Consider the following 20,134-nt stretch of genomic DNA (forward strand, 5'->3'; position numbering starts at 1 on the left):
ACAGTATCTGTCTACTCCATCCCCACTCCACAGTATCTACAGTATCTGTCTACTCCATCCCCACTCCACCCTATCTATAGCATCTGTCTACTCCATCCCCACTCCACCCTATCTACAGTATCTGTCTACTCCATCCCCACTCCACCCTATCTACAGTATCTCTCTACTCCATCCCCACTCCACCCTATCTACAGTATCTGTCTACTCCATCCCCACTCCACCCTATCTACAGTATCTCTCTACTCCATCCCCACTCCACCCTGTCTACAGTATCTGTCTACTCCATCCCCACTCCACCCCTATCTACAGCATCTGTCTACTCCATCCCCACTCCACCCTATCTACAGTATCTGTCTACTCCATCCCCACTCCACCCTATCTACAGTATCTCTCTACTCCATCCCCACCCCCACCCTGTCTATAGTATCTGTCTACTCCATCCCCACTCCACCCTATCTACAGCATCTGTCTACTCCATCCCCACTCCACCCTATCTACAGCATCTGTCTACTCCATCCCCACTCCACCCTATCTACAGCATCTGTCTACTCCATCCCCACTCCACAGTATCTACAGTATCTGTCTACTCCATCCCCACCCCCACCCTGTCTACAGCATCTGTCTACTCCATCCCCACCCCCACCCTGTCTACAGTATCTGTCTACTCCATCCCCACTCCACATTGTCTACAGTATCTGTCTACTCCATCCCCACCCCCACCCTGTCTACAGTATCTGTCTACTCCATCCCCACTCCACCCCTATCTACAGTATCTGTCTACTCCATCCCCACTCCACCCTATCTACAGTATCTGTCTACTCCATCCCCACTCCACATTGTCTACAGTATCTGTCTACTCCATCCCCACCCCCACCCTGTCTACAGCATTTGTCTACTCCATCCCCACCCCCACCCTGTCTACAGTATCTGTCTACTCCATCCCCACTCCACCCTATCTACAGCATCTGTCTACTCCATCCCCACTCCACCCTATCTACAGTATCTGTCTACTCCATCCCCACTCCACCCTATCTACAGCATCTGTCTACTCCATCCCCACTCCACATTGTCTACAGCCTACAGTATCTGTCTACTCCATCCCCACTCCACCCTATCTACAGTATCTGTCTACTCCATCCCCACTCCACCCTATCTATAGCATCTGTCTACTCCATCCCCACTCCACCCTATCTACAGTATCTGTCTACTCCATCCCCACTCCACCCTATCTACAGTATCTGTCTACTCCATCCCCACTCCACCCTATCTACAGTATCTGTCTACTCCATCCCCACTCCACCCTATCTACAGCATCTGTCTACTCCATCCCCACTCCACATTGTCTACAGCCTACAGTATCTGTCTACTCCATCCCCACTCCACCCTATCTATAGCATCTGTCTACTCCATCCCCACTCCACCCTATCTACAGTATCTGTCTACTCCATCCCCACCCCCACCCTGTCTACAGCCTACAGTATCTGTCTAGGGTGGGGTTCACAACCTGTTTCACTGGAAGAGACCTTTTGAGGGGAGCCGTGCAATACATATTTGCCCTTTTCCATACTGGCAATATTGGATATTTAGCACCATGGCTAGCAGTCAGGTCAAATTACCACAAAATCTGATGTTGAGGTTCACAGTGGGGGAGTGAATTCAGGGGCTGTCTGGTGAAGTTGCAGTGAGAATCGATTCTCCTGAACGTACAATACATTCTACAGGAGTGATGTTAATTTTTTTTTTCAAAACCTACCAAGGAAGAAAACCATTGTTCTCCAGTGTTTTCATTGAAATAACCACATCAGGCCCCGCTAATGAGTAATGGAAAAAAATAAAACACACATACGGAAATATTAGAAGCAAACCGATGCATTTATTATCGCGCTCGAACTTTAAAAAAAAACAACAACGTGTGGTGTGTTTCTTCTTTGGCTGCTTTAGCTTCATTTATCAATCTGTTGTTCTGCCCCCTGAACAGGCAGCTAAACCCACTGTTCCTAGGCCGTCATTGAAAATAAGAATTTGTTCTTAACTGACTTGCCTAGTTAAATAATGGTAAAATTAAAAAAATTCCACATTTTGTTACGTTACAGCCTTATTCTAAATGGATTAAATATATAAAAATCCTCGTCAATCTACACATAATACCCCATAACGATGAAGCGAAAACAGGTTTTTATAAAATAAATAAAAATTGCATGCACGTTCTGATTAATATTTGCCCAAATTTTTTAAACCTGTTAGTTTTGTCATTATGCGGTATTGTGTGTAGACTGATGAAGATTTTTTTTTTTTTAAATAAATTATAGAATGAGGCTGTAACATATGTCATCAGAATGGGTCAGATCAGCTTGGCAATGGCTGACAGTAACCAGAAATGTTCCATATGCACGAGAAGCGTATTTGTCTTTCTCTCAATTTTATGCAGAAATGTGTTTACATCACTGTTAGTGAGCATTTCTCCTTGTTAGTGAGTACTTCTCCTTTCTCAAGATAATCCATCCCTCCTGACAGCTGTTGCATATCAAGAAGCTGATACAACAGCATGGTCATTACACAGGTGCACCTTGCGCTGGGGACAATAAATGGCCACTCTAAAATGTGCAGTTGTGTCACACAACACAATGTCTCCAGGTTTGAAGGATTGTGCAATTTGGCATGCTGACTGCAGGAATGTCCACCAGAACAGTTGCCAGATAATTTAATGTTCTTTTCTCTACTAATTTAATTTTAGAGAATTTGTCAGTACATCCAACCGGCCTCACAACCGCAGGTCAAGTGTAACCAGCCAGCCCAGGACCTCCACATTCAGCTTCTTCACCTGCGGGATCATCTAAGACCAGCCACTCTCCACAAACCGTCTCAGTGAAACTCCTCTGCGTGCTCGTCGTCCTCACCAGGGCCTTGTAGTTTGGCGTCGTAACCCGACTTCAGTGGGAAAATGCTCACCTTCGATGGCCACTGGCACACTGGAGACGTTCTTTAGGGATGAATCCCGGTTTCAAATGTACTGAGCAGATGGCAGACAGCATGTATGTTGTTGTGTGGGCGAGTGGTTTGCTGATGTCAACATTGTGAACAGAGTTCCCCATGGTGGAGTTATGATATGGGCAGGTATAAGCTACGGACAACAAACACAATTGGATTTTATCGATGGCAATTTGAATGCACAGAGATACAGTGACAACATCCTGAGGGCCATTGTCGTGCCATTCATCCTCCGTCATCACCTCATGTTTCAGCATGATAATGCACAGCCCCATGTCGCAAGGATCTGTACACCATCCCTGGAAGCTGAAAATGTCCCAGTTCTTCAATGGCCTGCACACGCACCAGTCATGTCACCCATTGAGCATGTTTGGGATGCTCTGGATTGACGTGTACGACAGCGTGTTCCAGTTCAGGCCAACATCCAGCAACTTCACACAGCCATTGAAGAGGAGAGGGACGACATTGCACAGGCCACAAATCAACAGCCTGAACAACTCTATGTGAAGGAGATGCGTCACACTGCATGAAGCAATTGGTGGTCACACCAGATACTGACTGGTTTTCTGTTCCACGCCCCCTACCTTTTTATTAAGGCATCTATGACCAACAGATGCTGTTACGGATACAAGGATCCTGTGTGTGTATCCTGTGTGTGTATCCTGTGTGTGTTTCTTTTCTCTCCGTCTCCCCTCACAGGTGAACATCATCACTCCCCAATCAGTCAACAATCAACCCATCAATCAGAAGACACACCTCCTCCTGTTTCCTACCCTATCACAGGTCCTTCCCCATGGTTTAAAAACCCCATCATTTGTTTTCTCAGGAGCTCAATCTCTTTGTAAATGCCATGTGGGTAGATCTCTGTTCTTCATAGATTTCAGTAGCTCAATCTCTTTGTAATGCCATGTGGGTAGATCTCTGTTCATCATAGATTTCGGTAGCTCAATCTCTTTGTAATGCCATGTTGATAGATCTCTGTTCTTCATAGATTTCAGTAGCTCGATCTTTGTAATGCCATGTGGGTAGATCTCTGTTCTTCATAGATTTCGGTAGCTCAATCTTTGTAATGCCATGTTGTAGATCTCTGTTCTTCGCTCGCTCTCTGTGTATAAATTAACCTTTCCTTTTGTTTGAGCACCTCCAAAGCACTTTGTCATCTCCTGTGAGTATTGTTTTGGTTATGGTGTTTGTTGCTGGTGGGAAAAGGGGGAAACCAAGACAAGTCGCCCATGGGCATACACTACCCGTAGGTGAACTTTGTTAAACACACTAGTTAGAACTGGGCGGACCACCCACTGTATTTTTGGTTAGTTAGTTAGCTGTTGTTAAAGTAGGCTAGTCTAGCTTAGGGGTGTTTTTGTATATTTATTGTTTCTTTCCTTGGGTCCAGCTCAGCCCCTTTTTCCTGCTCCCCCCATTACCGTGTGTTTATAAATAAACCCTGAGTTTGACGGTATTATTTCGGTTGTCGTGGTTATTTCGTTCACACTCACTTTGTCACAATTATAATTTACATGAGTTATGTTACGGGTCTCACTACCATCCCCCCTAGACTGTCGGGCCAAAAGGGATTCGTAACAGATGCATATCTGTATTCCCAGTCGTGTGAAATAAATAGATAAATAACTAAATAGAGGTGAACTGTATCTCAGTAAAATCTTTGAAATTGTTGCATGCTGCGTTTATATTTTTGTTCAGTGTACATACATGGTATTTTTTGCTATATTTACATTGGTTGATATTTTGCTTTCGATACAGTATTTCCACCAATCACATTTCGTCCCCAATCACAAATTAAACTTTTAACCATTTGTCCAATCACATCCCATTAATTGTACACGCGTTGTGTTTTCTGTCCAATCAGAGCTGCCGGAGAACTGGACAGACACCAAGGAGACCCTATTGGAAGGGATGGTTTTCCAGGTCAAGTACCTGGGGATGACTCTGGTGGGACAGCCTAAAGGAGAGGACATGGCCGCTGCAGCTATACACAGGATAGTCTCTACGGTGAGTTATGGCCTGCCTGCCTGCCTGCCTGCCTGCCTGTCTGTCTGCCTGCCTGTCTGTCTGCCTGCCTGCCTGCCTGTCTGCCTGTCTGTCTGTCTGTCTGCCTACCTGCCTGCCTGCCTGCCAGCCTACCTGCCTACCTGCCTGCCTGCCTGCCTACCTGCCTGCCCGCCTGCCTGCCCACCCGCCTGCCTGCCTGCCTAGAGTAGTATGATAGTTCATAGTTTTTTGATAAAGACATATTAGCGCCTTGGGTTTGAGAAAAGCACTTTACAAATTAAATGTATTATTATTATATTCACACAGTCTACTAATCCTTTTTAGCTGATCAAATTACATCCTGTGTTGATTTGATGGCCTCATAAGATACTCTGAATCCAAGCATTCTGCTAGTGCTCTGGTCTACTGATCCAGATACTCTGAATCCAAGCGTTCTGCTAGTGCTCTGGTCTACTGATCCACATACTCTGAATCCAAGCATTCTGCTGGTGCTCTGGTCTACTGATCCAGATACTCTGAATCCAAGCATTCTGCTGGTGCTCTGGTCTACTGATCCAGATACTCTGAATCCAAGCATTCTGCTGGTGCTCTGGTCTACTGATCCAGATACTCTGAATCCAAGCATTCTGCTGGTGCTCTGGTCTACTGATCCAGACAGTGTTAGCATGTTAGCATGAAGGTCATATTGGAAGCACACTGACACCAGGATTATCTGTCAGCAGCCCAATGTGCTCCAGTTACAACATAACTACATGACACACACACACACACACACACACACACACACCAACTTAACAGCACAACACAGCAGCCTTGCAACTCAAGGGTGGTCTGTCTGTCTGTCTATAACACTAGGCTGTTTTACAATTTTTTAATTTTTTTTATTATGTTTTCTGAAGCTGTAATCAAACTTATTTCTATAACCACCTACTGGGACAAATACACATGAAAGCATTTAAATGACCCCCAGTTTCTCTCTCTCACTCACTCACTCACACACACACACACACACACACCTCAACCAGACCCCCAGCCAGACCAGCTGGAGTAAGATTCAATTCATTTACTGTCGAAGGAGAAATAACACCGGAAGTCAATTGTCTCCCAGTTCCCTTGGAAACCAAGCATCCTAAACAGTGTTATTAGGATAATTGTTTGCCAGTCATTTTCCATCAGCTGAGGTTACATCTAAACCCAGGGACTGAACCTGGCAGAAAAAAAACCTACTAATACTTTAATAATGACAGTAAAACTCCCACAGCTTAAAACAACATCCTCACTTCTCGTTATAACACTATTGCCTCCATCTCGGATTTTACATATGCTTTGTTAAAATACTGTTAGCTCCATGCTACTGTTAGTGTCTACAGGGAGGAGGCCTGTTATTGTCTCCAGGGAGGAGGCCTGTTAGCTCCATGCTACTGTTAGTGTCTACAGGGAGGAGGCCTGTTAGTTCCATGATACTGTTATTGTCTCCAGGGAGGAGGCCTGTTAGCTCCATGCTACTGTTAATGTCTACAGAGAGGAGGCCTGTTAGTTCCATGCTACTGTTAATGTCTACAGAGAGGAGGCCTGTTAGCTCCATGATACTGTTATTGTCTACAGAGAGGAGGCCTGTTAGCTCCATGATACTGTTATTGTCTACAGGGGAGGAGGCCTGTTAGCTCCATGATACTGTTAGTGTCTACAGGGGATGGAGGCCTGTTAGCTCCATGATACTGTTATTGTCTACAGGGGATGGAGGCCACACCAGAAGAGGAAGATGAGATGGCACCATTCACATCGTCCTTGACAAGTCCTCCTCTCGTCTCTTCCTCTCCTCTCGTCTCTGTCTTCTCTCCTCCACTCTTCCTCTCCTCTCTTCCTCTCTTCCTTTCCTCCTCTCCTTCTTCTGTCCTCTCCTGTCCTCTCCTCCTCTCCTCTTCCTCTCTCTCCTCTCCTCTCCTCCTCTCCTTCTGTCCTCTCCTGTCCTCTTCCTCTCTCTCCTCTCCTTCTCTTCCTCTCTTCTCCTCTCTTCCCCTCTCTTCCTTTCTTCCTCTTTTTTTCTCCTCTCCTAGCTACTCCCTATATAGTACACTACGATCAAAATGGTGGCTACTCCCTATATTCGCACTACTATCAAAATGATAGCTACTCCCAATATAGTGCACTACTTTGGTAGCTACTCCCTATGCGGTGCACTAAATGTTTAGTGAAGTATATGGAATAGGATGTGATTGAGGACACAGCCAGATTATAATTCCTTCTTGTGCGTGTTTGCGTCATCCCAGGCCCGGGCCAGTGCTAAGAAGTTCCGTAAGGTGACCTTGACCATCTCTCCTAAAGGAATCATCATCACAGACACAGAGACACTGGACCTCATAGAGAACGTCTCCATATACAGGTAAACAATACGACACCATAATGACATCATAGAGAACGTCTCCATATACAGGTAAACAATACGACATCATAATGACATCATAGAGAACGTCTCCATATACAGGTAAACAATACGACATCATAATGACATCATAGAGAACGTATCCATATACAGGTAAACAATACGACATCATAATGACATCATAGAGAACGTCTCAATATACAGGTAAACAATACGACATCATAATGACATCATAGAGAACGTCTCCATATACAGGTAAACAATACGACATCATAATGACATCATAGAGAACGTCTCCATATACAGGTTAACAATACGACATCATAATGACATCATAGAGAATGTCTCCATATACAGGTAAACAATACGACATCATAATGACATCATAGACGTATTATGTACAGGTAAACAATACGACATCATAATGACATCATAGAGAACGTCTCCATATACAGGTAAACAATACGACATCATAGAAAACGTCTCCATATACAGGTTAACAATACGACATCATAATGACATCATAGAGAATGTCTCCATATACAGGTAAACAATACGACATCATAATGACATCATAGACGTATTATGTACAGGTAAACAATACGACATCATAATGACATCATAGAGAACGTCTCCATATACAGGTAAACAATACGACATCATAATGACATCATAGACGTATTATGTACAGGTAAACAATACGACATCATAATGACATCATAGAGAACGTCTCCATATACAGGTAAACAATACGACATCATAATGACATCATAGAGAACGTCTCCATATACAGGTAAACAATACGACATCATAATGACATCATAGAGAACGTCTCCATATACAGGTAAACAATACGACATCATAATGACATCATAGAGAACGTCTCCATATACAGGTAAACAATACGACATCATAATGACATCATAGAGAATGTCTCCATATACAGGTAAACAATACGACATCATAATGACATCATAGAGAACGTCTCCATATACAGGTAAACAATACGACATCATAATGACATCATAGAGAACGTCTCCATATACAGGTAAACAATACGACATCATAATGACATCATAGAGAACGTCTCCATATACAGGTAAACAATACGACATCATAATGACATCATAGAGAATGTCTCCATATACAGGTAAACAATACGACATCATAATGACATCATAGAGAACTTATCCATATACAGGTAAACAATATGACATCATAATGACATCATAGAGAACGTCTCCATATACAGGTAAACAATATGACATCATAATGACATCATAGAGAACGTCTCAGCCCAGTAGGGTCTCAGCTCTGTAGTGTCTCAGCTCAGTAGGGTCTCAGATCAGTAGGGTCTCAGCTCTGTAGGGTCTCAGCTCAGTAGGGTCTCAGCTCAGTAGGGTCTCAGCCACAGCGGGTCTCAGCTCAGTAGGGTCTCAGCCCAGTAGGGTCTCAGCTTAGAAGGGTCTCAGCCCAGTAGGGTCTCAGCCCAGTAGGGTCTCAGCTCAGTAGGGTCTCAGCTCTGTAGGGTCTCAGCTCAGTAGGGTCTCAGCCACAGTGGGTCTCAGCCCAGTAGTGTCTCAGCTCAGTAGGGTTTCAGCCCAGTAGGGTCTCGGCATAGGTCAAACACCACAACAATAGATACTCACAGGATAACGGACAAAGTGAGATGTAGGCACAAAAACAAAAGAGAGATCTCCAGAGACAACTGATTGGGTTTCATTTAAACCAAGGGAAAGGGGGTGTGATTTGGTAAGGGAAAAGGAGCAGGTGTGTCTTCAGATTAGCGACTGATTGGCGACTAATGAGTGGCACCTGTGACTAGGACAGAAGGAGAGAAAACAAATACACACAGGACACCTGTATCCGTAACACTTGGTTTCATCAGACCAGAGAATCTTGTTTTTCATTTTCTGAAAGTCCTTTAACTCCAATAGGGCTGTCATGTGCCTTTTAGTGAGGAGTGGCTTCCGTCTGGCCACTCTACCATAAAGGCCTGATTGGTAGAATGTTGCAGAGATGGTTGTCCTTCTGGAAGGTTCTCCCATCTCCACAGAGGAACTCTGGAGCTCTGTCAGAGTGACCATCGGGTTCTTGGTCACCTCCCTGACCAAGGCCCTTATCTCCCTATTGCTCAGTTTGGCCAGGCTGCCAGCTCTAGGAAGAATCTTGGTTGTTCTAAACCTCTTCCATTTAAGGATGATTGAGGCCACTGTGTTCTTGGTACCCTTCCCCAGATCTGTGCCTCGACACAATCCTGTCTCGGAGCTCTACGGACAATTCCTTTGACCTCATGGCTTGGTTTTTGCTCTGACATGCACTGTCAACTGTAGGACCTTATATAGACAGATGTGTGCCTTTCCAAATCATGTCCAATCAATTGAATTTACTACAGGTGGACTCCAATCAAGTTGTAGAAATATATCAAGGATGATCAATGGAAACAGGATGTACCTGAGATCAATGTCAAGTCTCATAGGAAAGGGTCTGAATACTTATGTAAATAAGTTCTGTTTTTTATTTGTAATAAACCCTATTCCTAACCCTAACCCTATCCATAACCATAACCCTATCCCTATCCCTAACCCTATTCCTAAACCTCCGCCCTACGTGATTGTGTGTATGTGAGGATGAGGCTCCCCCCTACGTGATGGTGTGTATATGTGTGTGTTTCAAGTTTTAATAACCTCTACGGGATCGGTGTCCCTAAACCGGCACAGTTGTTGCTCAATATGTGACAAGATTGACGTTGTAAACAACGTTGTAAACAACAGCCAATTCCGGGACATGGACATTTAATAGCTACTGTAAAAACCACGCTATTTTCTGAGGATAGTCTACAACAACAAAACACTTATCACGGCAACTGTTTTGATACATTCCCATGTGAAGGTAAATAATGTACTTACATTCAGTAATCTGGCTCTGATTTGAAAGCTTGAGGGTCCCAGAGATAAAATTTAATCAAATCAAACTTTACACCCTTAACCAACAGTACAGTAGCATACTTTTGTTTGATAAAATACATGTTTTATATTCAAAAAATTGAAATTTTAAAAAGAAAACGGTCCGATCCTTAATATTTAATGTCCTTATGCACAAGTTCAGTGAAATGTCTTTCTTGCCCTAAAAATAACAAGGTAGAACAAAAACACACAATAAAAAAAAGAAGAACATGAGAAAGAAGCTGTATAGAGGGGTAAACATACTATATACAGGGTCAGTACCATATTAACAATGTACAGGGATACTGGAGTGATGGAGGTAGATATGTAGAGGGGTAACGTGACTAATTACAGGGTCAGTACCATGTTAACAATGTACAGGGATACTGGAGTGATGGAGGTAGATATGTAGAGGGGTAACGTGACTAATTACAGGGTCAGTACCATGTTAACAATGTACAGGGATACTGGAGTGATGGAGGTAGATATGTAGAGGTGTAAGGTGACTATATACAGGGTCAGTTCCTGTACCATATTAACAATGTACAGGGATACTGGAGTGATGGAGGTAGATATGTAGAGGGGTAAACATACTATATACAGGGTCAGTTCCTATACCATATTAACAATGTACAGGGATACTGGAGTGATAGAGGCAGATACAGTGAGCTCCAACAGTACAGTGCCTTGCGAAAGTATTCGGCCCCCTTGAACTTTGCGACCTTTTGCCACATTTCAGGCTTCAAACATAAATATATAAAACTGTATTTTTTTGTGAAGAATCAACAACAAGCGGGACACAATCATGAAGTGGAACGACATTTATTGGATATTTCAAACTTTTTTAACAAATCAAAAACTGAAAAATTGGGCGTGCAAAATTATTCAGCCCCCTTAAGTTAATACTTTGTAGCGCCACCTTTTGCTGCGATTACAGCTGTAAGTCGCTTGGGGTATGTCTCTATCAGTTTTGCACATCGAGAGACTGAAATTTTTTCCCATTCCTCCTTGCAAAACAGCTCGAGCTCAGTGAGGTTGGATGGAGAGCATTTGTGAACAGCAGTTTTCAGTTCTTTCCACAGATTCTCGATTGGATTCAGGTCTGGACTTTGACTTGGCCATTCTAACACCTGGATATGTTTATTTTTGAACCATTCCATTGTAGATTTTGCTTTATGTTTTGGATCATTGTCTTGTTGGAAGACAAATCTCCGTCCCAGTCTCAGGTCTTTTGCAGACTCCATCAGGTTTTCTTCCAGAATGGTCCTGTATTTGGCTCCATCCATCTTCCCATCAATTCTAACCATCTTCCCTGTCCCTGCTGAAGAAAAGCAGGCCCAAACCATGATGCTGCCACCACCATGTTTGACAGTGGGGATGGTGTGTTCAGCTGTGTTGCTTTTACGCCAAACATAATGTTTTGCATTGTTGCCAAAAAGTTCCATTTTGGTTTCATCTGACCAGAGCACCTTCTTCCACATGTTTGGTGTGTCTCCCAGGTGGCTTGTGGCAAACTTTAAACGACACTTTTTATGGATATCTTTAAGAAATGTCTTTCTTCTTGCCACTCTTCCATAAAGGCCAGATTTGTGCAATATACGACTGATTGTTGTCCTATGGACAGAGTCTCCCACCTCAGCTGTAGATCTCTGCAGTTCATCCAGAGTGATCATGGGCCTCTTGGCTGCATCTCTGATCAGTCTTCTCCTTGTATGAGCTGAAAGTTTAGAGGGACGGCCAGGTCTTGGTAGATTTGCAGTGGTCTGATACTCCTTCCATTTCAATATTATCGCTTGCACAGTGCTCCTTGGGATGTTTAAAGCTTGGGAAATCTTTTTGTATCCAAATCCGGCTTTAAACTTCTTCACAACAGTATCTCGGACCTGCCTGGTGTGTTCCTTGTTCTTCATGATGCTCTCTGCGCTTTTAACGGACCTCTGAGACTATCACAGTGCAGGTGCATTTATACAGAGACTTGATTACACACAGGTGGATTGTATTTATCATCATTAGTCATTTAGGTCAACATTGGATCATTCAGAGATCCTCACTGAACTTCTGGAGAGAGTTTGCTGCACTGAAAGTAAAGGGGCTGAATAATTTTGCACGCCAAATTTTTCAGTTTTTGATTTGTTAAAAAAGTTTGAAATATCCAATAAATGTCGTTCCACTTCATGATTGTGTTGTTGATTCTTGTTGATTCTTCACAAAAAAATACAGTTTTATATCTTTATGTTTGAAGCCTGAAATGTGGCAAAAGGTCGCAAAGTTCAAGGGGGCCGAATACTTTCGCAAGGCACTGTATTGGGACAGTGAGACATGTTTTCTTGTTGTTGTTGTTTCTGTGTTCCAGCACTTTGGATTTAAAACGATACAATGACTATGAGGCTAAAGTGCAGACTGTCATCTTTAATTTGAGGGTATTTTCATCCGTATCGGGTGAACCGTTTAGAAATTACAGCACTTTTTCTACATAGTCCCCCCCATTTTAGGGGACCAAAAATATTGTGACAAATGCACTTATAGGTGTATTTAACAGACCTGGGCAGAAAATAGTTGTATTTTGTAGTTTATTTGACAATACCAACTTTTAATATACTCGAGGTAGTCTTATAAAGTTATATTTATTTGATATTAAAATGTGCCCATTACAGAAATCTGGCCACACTGAACACACACTGAACACACACTGAACACACACTGAACACACACTGAACACACACTGAACACACACTGAACACACACTGAACACACACTGAACACACACTGAACACACACTGAACACACACAGGACATTTGAACGTAAAAAAAAAAAAAGTTTTTCATTAAAATGCGTTTTTAGGCAGAAATGCCTTCTTGAACATGTGAACTTTCATGTGCCTTAATAACAAACGTGTATGTAATCTGTAAATATATATACATCAAAGCTGAAATCACTGAACTGTTTAGACATGGATAAAATACTGAATCTTGCCTAGCCATGATTGGTTGAGATAATGACACAATGCTGCTCTCTGCTACCGTGGATACATGAACCACCCATTGGATTTACTAATCATTTCATCATTGACTACGTGCAAAGTGTAGCTACAGCTTTCAATACCAGTGTTGTCCTGAATACAGCTGCTGGTATCAACTAAAGCTGTTTTCGGTGGCTAAAGCAGGTTGAAGCCGAGCGTGAAGATTTATTTTGAAAGGGTTTCAGTCTGCCGTCTGTGAATCATCATCATCCGGTAACACCGGTAAGAGCCTACAGTTAAAATACCAAGATAGCTACATGTACATATGTTTATTGTCTCAACTGTAAATGTTTTTTTTTTTTAAAGTCATTTCCATTGCTATCTAATTGTTAGCTATATAGCTAGACAGTTATAGCTTGCTTCATTACGCATTAGAGCTATTGTTTACAGATGGCTCGTTGCGGGACGAAGCGACGTTAAGACAGCTCGTTGAGCTGGCCAGTTGCATTCTGCTGTTTAATGTTGATTGCTGATGTGCTAAACCAGTGGTTCCCCGACCAGGGGGTACTAGGACCACAGCGTAGCATAGTGGTTAGAGTGTTGGACTAGCATCCGAAAGGTTGCAGGTTCAAATCCCTGAGTTGACAAGGTGAACATCTGTCTTTCTGCCCCTGAACAGTTCAGTTAAAACACTGTTCCTAGGCCGTCATTGAAAATAATAATTTGTTCTTAACTGACTTGCCTAGTTAAATAACTCTGGGCAGATCAAAATATGGTGCATTAACCTGAAAAAGGTTGGACACCACTGTGCTAAATCAAGATTGTCTTTTTCATGTTTTAACTAGCTAGCTACTGAGAATAGTCCCTGTGTTGCGAATGCTAAATCAAACCCCATTTTATGTTATAGGGACACGTGCTAAGTGTGAAATGATAGTTAACTAGCTAGCTAGCTATTGGATTATTCAACTAGCTGACTAGCTATTGGATTATTCAACTAGCTGACTAGCTATTGGATTATTCAACTAGCTGACTAGCTATTGGATTATTCAACTAGCTGGCTAGCTATTGGATTATTCAACTAGCTGGCTAGCTATTGGATTATTCAACTAGCTGGCTAGCTATTGGATTATTCAACTAGCTGGCTAGCTATTGGATTATTCAACTAGCTGGCTAGCTATTGGATTATTCAACTAGCTGGCTAGCTATTGGATTATTCAACTAGCTGGCTAGCTAGATGAATACCATTTACATCCAGCCAGCTGGTAATCATGAAGCTAAATGTGTGCCAAATCTAGCTAATTATCTTGTCTGCATTGCCATTGTTGGGCTGAAAGCAGGTTAAGTACAGCTGTAGCGTTTAACTGGCAATAACAAGCTATATGACATGAATTAATGTTTTAACCTATTATCCTGGAATTTGACTTTCAACATAAACCTGCTCTCCGCCACCAGTACAAGGAGATGATCGAGGACAAGCAACACTTCGGGGTATTTTGTCTTTGTACTTTGAGCTGATTGGTTGAACATGGGGGACAATGAATGTTATTGCTGGTATGTGATGTCTTGTCTATTTTAGTCTGTTTTCCTCCTGTTTTTTAGTCTGTTTTCCTCCTTTACAGCTGTCATGGTCTGGAGCCTGGTGATGTTGTGGCCAAGGAGCTTTCACTGTGCAATGTTCCTCCCAGAGAGGTGAAAACATCCCCCGGGACTGGACACAACCCAGCAAACATATATTTTTCAGAAGATCAGGACTTTTGCAATGAAAAAATCCATGGAAATATGCTCCCAGATTAATTTGTTCATATCATAACCTGAACCAAAGTTACTCAAAGGATCTGATGATATAGGCCTAGATGTTTTTAACGTTTTTACATTCATGTGTTTTAAGGGTTTCCTAATTGTAGGCTACGATCATTAGCGTTTTGAAGTTAAGAAAATATTTTATTGTTGTTTGTTTGATTTGTTTATTGTTTTTGGTTTTTTAAAGCACTACCTCACTGCTTTACCACATGGCCACAGTCACACGTGTTCCAACGTGAATTATTTAGGTGATGCGTGTGTCTAAGGCTTTAGAGGGTTTTTGCTAAACGAGCGTAAACAGAGAACAGCATTGTAACTGTGTCTTTTATTATACAACAATAATACCGTGAATGGTTTGCCTGATGGTGTACCGTGGTGAGATGAATATTTTGGCAATTTGGTGAAAGGATTCCCTTTTCTAAATGTGTTTCCAAAAAGGATTTATGTAGAGCAAGTGTGACAGATCGCAATGTTGAAATGAACCTTTTTCTCCTAAATGGGATTATAAGTGTATTAACTTTTTTTTAAAGCGGCATCACTCATTACTTCCCCCCTGTTTCCCCACAACTACAGTGATATTTGATTTTAATAATTTAATAATTAATCCTAATTAGCTGATGCCAATGGCGACAGGCTTGTCTTACTTGGGTCTGACACACAAAGAAAAAGACTACAGACAAAGGACTTGACAATTTACTTGCACGTATGTAAATTGTCATTTTGCAGCTCTTCAGTCTTTACTCAGTCTATCTTTCCAATGTAAAAACACCATTTCAGATGTTAAGAACACAAGACTGAAAAGATCTGGTGGGTCACAAATACAGGTCTCAGAAAAATTAAATAATATTTGGAAGTATATTTGATGAGTAAAAAAAGTAGAACTTCTAAAAAGTTATACTTTTGACTCATCTGTCCAACGAACATTCTTCCAAGAGTCTTGATGATCACGCAGGTGCTTTTTTTTGTCTAAACTTGAGTCAACTTTTTGGATGAGATGAGACCCGTTTATATCTGGTGAAAACCAAACACTGCATTCCACAGTAAGAAACTCATACCAACGGTTTTCAAGCATCAATCAATCAAATGTTTTTTATAAAGCCCTTTTATTACATCAGCCGATGTCACAAAGTGCTATACAGAAACCTAGAACAAAACAACCGACGTGTTGGTGAGAGTCTCATCTTTCCATAGAGGGGTCGTAATAGTGCTGTAATTTCGAAACAGTTCACCCGATATAGATGAAAATACCCTAAAATTAAAGCTGACACTCTACACTTTAACTCCGTAGTCATTGTATCATTTCAAATCCAAAGTGCTGGAACACAGAAACAACAACAACAAGAAAACATGTGTCACTGTCCCAATACTGTTGGAGCTCACTGTATGTATAGGGTTACGGTGACTAGGCATCAAGTTGTCCTGGCACCACACTACCAGGTCTCTGACCTCCTCCCTGTAGGCTAACTCATCGTCGTCTGTGATCAGGCCTACCACCGTTGTGTCGTCAGCAAACTTAATGATGGTGTTGGCGTCGTCACGCAATCATGGGTGAACAGGGAGTACAGGAGGGGACTAAGCACACAACCCTGTGGAGCCCCCGTGTTGGGGGTCAGTGTGGCGGCGGTGATGTTGCCTACCCTCACCCACTCGGGGTTCGGCCCGTCAGAAAGTCCAGGATCCAGTTGCAGAGGGGAGATGTTCAGTCCCCGCGTCCTGAGCTTGGTGATGAGATTGGAGGGCACTATGGTGTTGAACGCTGAGCTGTGGTGTTATGGTGTTGAACGCTGAGCTGTAGTCAATGAACAGCATTCTCACATAGGTATTCCTCTTATCTAGGTGGGTGAGGACAGTATGGATCTGTTGGGGTGGTATGTAAATTGGAGTAGGTCTGGGATGGGTAGAGATAATGTGTTGCCATAACCAGCCTCTCAAAGCACTTCCTGATTACAGAAGTGAGTCCTACAGGCTGGTAGTCAGTGTGGCATGAATCCTTAAGAGTTCTAGGGAACAGGAATGATGGTGGTCATTTTAAGTGGGAACTACAGACTGTGTCAAGGAGAAGTTGAAAATGTACCTTAATATGCCTGCCAGCGTGTGTATGTGTGTGTGTGTGTGTGTGTGTGTGTGTGTGTGTGTGTTTGGTCCAGGGTATTGTAATACAGACTAGTCTCTGATCCTCATATGGCCTTCTGGACTAGGATCAGTGGGAGTGGGGCTGTCGCACAGGACAAGAGACCCATTGGCCAGAAACTGGTTGAATAAATGTTGTTTCCAAGACATTTCAACCCCCCCCCCCCCAAAAAAAAAATAAATAAAAAAAAACAAATCTGTGACGATGTTGAATCAACGTGGAAAACTAAACTAAATGCATTTACAAAAAAGTAATCAACGTAATTATTTTATTTTTTTAACCTAAATCCAATGACCTGCTGAATGTTTTTTGTTGATGTCATGTTAAATTCACATTAGTTGTCAACTCAACCAAGTGGAAATCAAAACTAGATGTTGAACTGAGGTCTGTTCCCAGTGGGGAGTGTGTGTGTTGGAAAGAGGGGGTTGATTGTGTTAGCATATCTTGTCTTATCCAAGTGTGTGTGTGTGTGTGTGTGTGTGTGTGTGTGTGTGTGTGTGTGTGTGTGTGTGTGTCTCTGTTAAGACGGATCAGCAGGGGTAGCCTTCTTATCAGCTACAGCAGACCACGGGCCAGGGGAATCATCCTTCCCTTTCATCCTCTTCTCCCCTCCATCACCCCCTCTCCTTTCCATCACCTCCTCTCCTCTCCATCACCCTATCTTCTCCTTGCCCCCTCCTTTTCCCTTCTCTCCTGTCCGAGGAGACTCCCTCTCTGTCTCTCTCTTTGTCTCTCTCTATCCATCTGACAAACATTTCTCTTCATAGCCCAGTAATAATTGTCCTCTTCTGTGCCCATACTAGGGACGTCAAACGGATGGTGGTGGTGGGGGGGGCTGTGTATGGAGGAGGAAGGGGTGCTGTGTGTGTTTCTTAATGAGTGTGTGTGCATTGAAAACCACCTCAGGCCAGACTTGAACGAATGCAAAACTAACACTGAGGCTGTGGATAGGAGGAGGGTGAGGAGAGGGGGAGTGGGAGGGGGTGGAGAGAGGGGGGGTGGGAGGGGGTGGAGAGAGGGGGGTGAGGAGAAAGGGGGATGGGAGGTTGGTGAGGCGGGGTGGGGGGTGAGGAGAGGGGGGTGGGGGGGTGAGGAGAGAGGAGGAAACATCCTCAGCTTTTACTATACATCTTGGTTGGTATTCTCTCCTCTCTCCTCACCACAGCTGTACAGCTGGAACAGAAACAAGACCTCATCGTTTAGTTGAGTCATGATGAAATGTGACAGTCCGTCTCCTGTTATTGATTATTGATGTTATTTTTTGTCAGTTCAGGCTAAAGATAAAAGACAAAAAAAAAAACTCAGGGTCAGGGTCAGGGCAGGCAGGGTCAGGGCATGCAGGCTCAGGGCAGGCAGGGTCAGGCTCAGGGTCAGGGTCAGGGCAGGCAGGGTCAGGGTCAGGGCATGCAGGCTCAGGGCAGGCAGGCTCAAGGTCAGGGTCAGGGCAGGCAGGCTCAGGGTCAGGGCATGCAGGCTCAGGGTCAGGGTCAGGCTAGGCAGAATGGTCAAAACCGGGAAAACTAGGAAAAAGACAGGAGCAAGGGGAAACCGCTGGTAGGCTTGACAAACAGAGAACACAGGTATAAATACACAGGGGATCATGGGGAAGATGGGTGACACCTGGAGGGGGGGGAGACAATCCCAATGACAGGTGAAACAGATCAGGATGTGACAAAAAGTTTGGACATAACTACTCATCCAAGGGTTTTTCTTTATTTTTAACTATTTTCTACATTTGGCCTCATTAAAAAAATAAACCATTCACTGAATCGTCTAGGGGGGGGGGGGGCATTAGCTCTGTTCATGGACAAATCCAGAAGGTTTTAGAACTACACAAATCAAGGACTACACACACTCTCAATGCTTTGTCGGTCACAGAATGGAATTCACAACCCAACGCAATGCAACAAACTCCAGGGTTTTTTAAAAGTATATTATCTTGATTTAAAATGTTTCCGACCGTCAACGTAGTTGTTTTTAACCGTGAGCCGACCCAACGGATTGGAAGAATGTTGTGAAACTTGAATATCCGACCAGATTCAGGACTCTGAACACACACACGCACACACACACACATACCCTCTTCATATGTGAAACGTGTTATAGTCCTAGCTAGTAACTCCCACTTCTTGATTACAGTGCCTTGCGAAAGTATTCGGCCCCCTTGAACTTTGCGACCTTTTGCCACATTTCAGGCTTCAAACATAAAGATATAAAACTGTATTTTTTTGTGAAGAATCAACAAGAATCAACAACACAATCATGAAGTGGAACGACATTTATTGGATATTTCAAACTTTTTTAACAAACCAAAAACTGAAAAATTGGGCGTGCAAAATTATTCAGCCCCTTTACTTTCAGTGCAGCAAACTCTCTCCAGAAGTTCAGCGAGGATCTCTGAATGATCCAATGTTGACCTAAATGACTAATGATGATAAATACAATCCACCTGTGTGTAATCATGTCTCCGTATAAATGCACCTGCACTGTGATAGTCTCAGAGGTCCGTTAAAAGCGCAGAGAGCATCATGAAGAACAAGGAACACACCAGGCAGGTCCGAGATACTGTTGTGAAGAGGTTTAAAGCTGGATTTGGATACAAAAAGATTTCCCAAGCTTTAAACATCCCAAGGAGCACTGTGCAAGCGATAATATTGAAATGGAAGGAGTATCAGACCACTGCAAATCTACCAAGACCTGGCCGTCCCTCTAAACTTTCAGCTCATACAAGGAGAAGACTGATCAGAGATGCAGCCAAGAGGCCCATGATCACTCTGGATGAACTGCAGAGATCTACAGCTGAGGTGGGAGACTCTGTCCATAGGACAACAATCAGTCGTATATTGCACAAATCTGGCCTTTATGGAAGAGTGGCAAGAAGAAAGCCATTTCTTAAAGATATCCATAAAAAGTGTTG

General features: G+C 43.0%; 1 protein-coding gene across 1 annotated transcript in view; it reads left to right on the plus strand.

Moving 5' to 3' along the window:
* si:dkey-71h2.2 (low density lipoprotein receptor adapter protein 1) overlaps window positions 1-20,134 on the plus strand; it is a 108,731-nt gene that overhangs the window by 46,269 nt on the left and 42,328 nt on the right. The window contains exons 2-3 of the mRNA XM_036976389.1: window positions 4,856-4,998; window positions 7,269-7,381. Of these exons, the coding sequence (XP_036832284.1) occupies window positions 4,856-4,998; window positions 7,269-7,381 (256 nt within the window). The remainder of the gene's footprint in view (window positions 1-4,855; window positions 4,999-7,268; window positions 7,382-20,134) is intronic.

This window comes from Oncorhynchus mykiss, chromosome 4, assembly GCF_013265735.2.
Source record: "Oncorhynchus mykiss isolate Arlee chromosome 4, USDA_OmykA_1.1, whole genome shotgun sequence".
NCBI classification, from domain to species: Eukaryota; Metazoa; Chordata; class Actinopteri; order Salmoniformes; family Salmonidae; genus Oncorhynchus; species Oncorhynchus mykiss.